Source organism: Trypanosoma conorhini (genome assembly GCF_003719485.1).
Source record: "Trypanosoma conorhini strain 025E chromosome Unknown Tco_14.4_contig_01011, whole genome shotgun sequence".
Taxonomy (NCBI): Eukaryota; Euglenozoa; class Kinetoplastea; order Trypanosomatida; family Trypanosomatidae; genus Trypanosoma; species Trypanosoma conorhini.
The window spans coordinates 1-4,519 of record NW_021705104.1 but is presented as its reverse complement, the minus strand read 5'-3'; the positions used below and the strand labels follow the sequence as shown (position 1 = coordinate 4,519).

General features: G+C 56.7%; 1 protein-coding gene across 1 annotated transcript; it reads right to left on the bottom strand.

Moving 5' to 3' along the window:
- Nucleotides 1-4: 4 nt before the first annotated feature.
- Nucleotides 5-4,519, bottom strand: Tco025E_09190 (putative calpain-like cysteine peptidase; the record flags this gene model as incomplete). Its single annotated transcript, XM_029376015.1, has 1 exon — nt 5-4,519. A coding segment is annotated over one exon (4,515 nt), but the record flags the coding sequence as incomplete, so codon positions are not given.

Sequence of the window (4,519 nt, the reverse complement as noted above, 5' to 3'; positions counted from 1 at the left end):
TCGCTCAACTTAAGTCGCGCACGCTCGGTCTCCGCCGCGTGGAATGCGTCATCCGCGTCAAGCGGCAGAATCTCCAGAGGTACGCCTGCCGTTCGGGGTCCAAGAAGCCACGGTCCAGCTGCGCTGCCGCCAACGCGTCGGCGCGCCCGTTCATCGCACGTACGATCCCCTCAATCGCATCCGCATTCTTCCTACGGTCCTTCTTCAGTTCCCGAATGTCACTCACCAACGCCGCAAAGGCCGGATCACCGTGAGGGTGCAGCAGTTCGAGAGGGATGTCACGGGGCTCCTTGTCCACACCAGCCAAGTCCTCACGCAGTTGCTCGCAGGCAAGCTCGTGACAACGGTCGTTCATTGCGTTTTCCAGGTCGGCCACCTTGCGTTCGTTGCGCCGAGGGTCCTGCGCCTTCAGCTTCGCACGCTCCGCCTCCATCTGGTGGAACTTGGGGTCCTCGTCAAGCGGGAGGATCTCCAACGGAACGCCCTGAGGGTTATTGTCAAGAAATTTACGGTCGTTCGCCTTCCTCTCCGCCGCTATCACGTGGATGAGAGCGTTCATTTGCATCTTCAGCTGGAGAGCCTTGGGGTTGCTCTCGGTTTTGTCTGTCAACTCGCGCAGCTGGTTCACAACTGCGGAAAACTCGGCGTCCTTATGCGGATCAAGCGCAGTTAGAGGAATTCCCTCGGGCTCACGGTCAAGGCCTTCCAACTCCTGGCGCTTAAGATCTTCGGCGAGCTGTGCAGCACGTTCATTGAGCTTTTTCTCAATATCCGCCAGTTTGGGCGAATTTCGACGCGGCCCCTGCTCCTTGAGAATGGCCCGCTGGACCTCCAACGTGTGGAATTCCGGATCTGAGGAGAGCGGCAACAGACCCAGTGGAACGCCCAGCGGATCCTCCTCAAGGTAGCCGCGGTCACCCTCAAGACGCTCTGCCGCCATTTGCAGCAGTCGATCGTTCATCTGACGCTGCAAATCATCCTGCAACCCACGGATGGAACTCGGGTGCCGCTTCAACTCCCAAAGATCCGACACCAACGCCCCAAAGACTGGATCGTCGTGCGAGTGAAGAGCGGCAATCGGCACCCCCAGTGGCGCTTGCTGCAGCGGTTTTAAAACCTCCTCCTTTTCCTCGACTGCCAACTCAAGGGCGCGATCTTTAAGCTGGGCCTCCAGCTCAAGAATCCTTCCCGCATTACGTCTAGGTTCCTGCGCCCTCAGCTTCGCACGCTCCGCCTCCAATTTGTGGAACTTGGGGTCCTCGTCAAGCGGGAGGACCTCCAACGGAACGCCCTGAGGGTTCTTGTCAAGAAATGCACGGCCTGTTCTCAAAGTTTCCTTCGCCATCTCATGGGCACGGTCATTCATTTGTTCCCGCACGTCTTCAATGGCCTCAGTATTCCTCTTTGGGGCTTTCTTAAGCGCACGAATCTTATCCACTAGCGCCGCAAAGACGTCATCGTCGTGTAGCCGCAAGTTTTCGAGCGGAATGCCCTCGGGCTCTCTGTCAAGGTCAGATACATCTTCCGCTTTCTGCTCCTCGGCAAGTGTGGTTAGGCGTTCGTTCAGCTTGTCCTCCAGTTCCTTTAATTTCCGGGCGTTCCGGGGCGCATACGACGCCTTGATACTCGCCCTCTCGACTTCCAGCGCGTGAAAGGCGGGGTCGCCGCCAATCGGGAGCACAGCCAGCGGTATTCCGCACGGCTTGGGATCCAAGTAGCCGCGGTCGCCCTCCAGCAGCCCCTTTGCAACCTCATGCGCTCTGTTGTTCAGGTCGAACTCAAGATCGCTGATGATCTCTTTGTTCTCACCCGGATCCCTCCGCAGATACCGAAGCTCCTCCTCCATCTTTACGAACTCGTCATCGTCGCCAAGCCGCAGCAGCTCCAGCGGAATGCCCTCTGGGTCGGCGTCGCAGAACGCCTTGCGTGACTCGTTGACCAACTCGGCGGCACGCCGATTCATCGCATCCTCAAGCTCCTTCAGCCGCGCTATGGCCTTGGCGCGACTGCCCGGGGCCGCTCGCAGCGCACGCGCTTCCGTCTCCAAGGCATTGAACTCCTCGTCGGTGTTTAACGGCAGCGACGAGAGCGGAACCCCCTCGGGGCACTGGTCCAAAACGCTGCGCTCCTTCTCATGCAGCTCTTGCGCCATCTCGCGTGCCCGCGCATTCAGCTGATCAACAATCTCCTCTAGCTTGCCGCTGTTGCGGGGGTCCGCGACAAGCTCGCGGAAATTGTCCTCCAGGGCGTGAAAGCGTTCATCGCCGTCAAGCGGAAGACACTCCAAAGGAGCTCCCAACGGACGCGAGTCGAGCAGGTTGCGAAGCTCCTGCTTCAGCCCTTTCGCAAGATCCGATGCCCGGTCCTGCAGTTGATTTTCAATCTCCTCAATCGCCGGCGCGTTCCTCCGCGGGTCGCTGCTCTTCAACGCAGCACGCTTCGCCTCCAAACGAGTAAATTCGGCATCGTCGTCAAGTGGCAAATGACGCACCTGTACACCCTCCACCTCATCACCCAGAAACATACGGTCCTGGCGAACAGCATCGGCAGCCATCTCCTCAGCACGCGTGTTGAGCGCCGCCTCCACTTCGGCGATCTGTGAGGCGTTTTTCTTTGGGTCATGGCACAGGTGAGCACGCTTTGCCTCTAGGCGGCCGAACTCCTCGTCATTGTCTAGGGGCAGCTCTGTTACAGGAACCCCATGAGCAGTGGGAACAAGGTAGCTTGGACGCGCCGTTGCGTTCATCTTCTTCGCCAACTCATGGGCGCGATCATTCATCATCTGCTCTAAATCGGCTAGCCGATCTTCGTCGGCGTAGGGATTTTTCTTCAACTCCCGGCGTTGTCGTTCAAGTCCAAGAAAGGTCGGGTCCGTGTTTAACGGGATCTCTGACAGGTAGCGGCCCTCCGTTTCAGCTTCTAGAAAGTCGCGCTCCTTCTCCACCTTTGCCTGCGCCAGCTCCAACACCACGGCATTTAGTCTCTCTAAGGCATAACTGATTTCGTTGGCATTTTTTTGGGGCTGCTTCATCAAATTAAAAACCTCCCTTTCCTGCGTGCAAAACTTTTCATTCTTGTCGAGGGAAAGCTCCTCAAGGGGAACTCCCAGTGGATTTTGTTCCAGCTTCATTCGACTGTCAGCCTTTATCTTTGCAGCCATGTCTTCCGCACGTTTTTTCATGGCATCCGCGAGGTTGTGCGCCTTCGAGGTATCCTCACCGTCACCGACAGCCTTGAGATACTCCACCTCGAGATCCCCAAAGGGCATATCGTCATCCAGCGGCAGAATGGCCCGGGGAACACCGCTGAGAGCCTCCTCGAGCACCGTGTCACGCTCCCGAAGCTTCATTTCCCGTGCCAGCTCTTTTGCGCGACTGTCCAGCTCCTCTTCAAGACTTTTAATTTTTTCTTTATTTCGCCGCTGATTCTCTGCCTTGCACGCCAGACGCTCTACTTCCTTTTTGTGAAAGACCGCATCCTCGTCAAGGTGCAAGTATTTAAGCGGGATACCCTCGGGTTCAGGATTCATAAACAACCGCTCATTCTGAAGCTTCTCCTGTGCCAGCTCTTCGGCGCGAAGATTCAGCGCATCCTCCAAATCCTTAATTTTGGCAGCGTGCCTATCTGGGCTCCGCGTAAGCTGTGCACGTTTCGCCTCCAGTTTTGCAAATTCCTCATCGGTATCCAGCGGCAAATCTTCAACTGGCACACCCTTGGGCATAAGATCAAGATACTTTTTTCGCTCAGCGGCATTTAATGTCATTGCCACTTGGTGGGCCCGTTCATTCAAAAGTTCCTCAAGGTCTGCCATCTTCTGCGCATTCTTCTTTGGGTCCTTCTTCAGTTGGTACCGTTCCTTCTCGAGTGCATGAAACTCCTTGTCGTTTCGTAGAGGAAGATCTTGCAACAAGCGGCCCTCAGGTTCGGGATCCAAATAGTTACGATCCTGTTCAAACACTCCTGCAGCAATTTCGTTCACCAACTCGGACATCTCGCGTTCAAGGGCAGCCAGAGCTTGTCTATTCCGCGCTGGGTCCTTTCGAAGCTCCCTCAGTTGAGTCTCCTTCGCCATAAACGCCTCATTCCTGTCAAGTGGGAGTTCTTCAAGGGGAATGCCTAGGGGCTCCGGATCCAGGAAGGCCCGCTCATCCGCCAGTAGCTTCGCCACAAGCTCCAAGGCCCTTTCATTCATGGCGTCCTCCAGGTTGCTGATGGCTGTCGCATTCTTGACAGGGTCCTCACGCAGCAGCAGTCGCTGAATCTCCATGTCATGAAACGGGCCGTCGCTGTTGATCGGGACATTCTCAATCGGCACGCCGTTAGGCTTCGGGTTCAGAAACTTCTCCCGCTCAGATGTCTTCAGGTCCTCAGCAAGCTCGGCGGCACGGTCCAAGAGGTCTTCCTCCACTTCACGGATCACCTTTGCGTTCCGCTGGGGGTTCTTCTTCAGTTGGGCACGCTTCGCCTCGAGCGCCTGAAACGGAGCGTCGTCGTCGAGGTGAAGAAGCGACAACGGAAC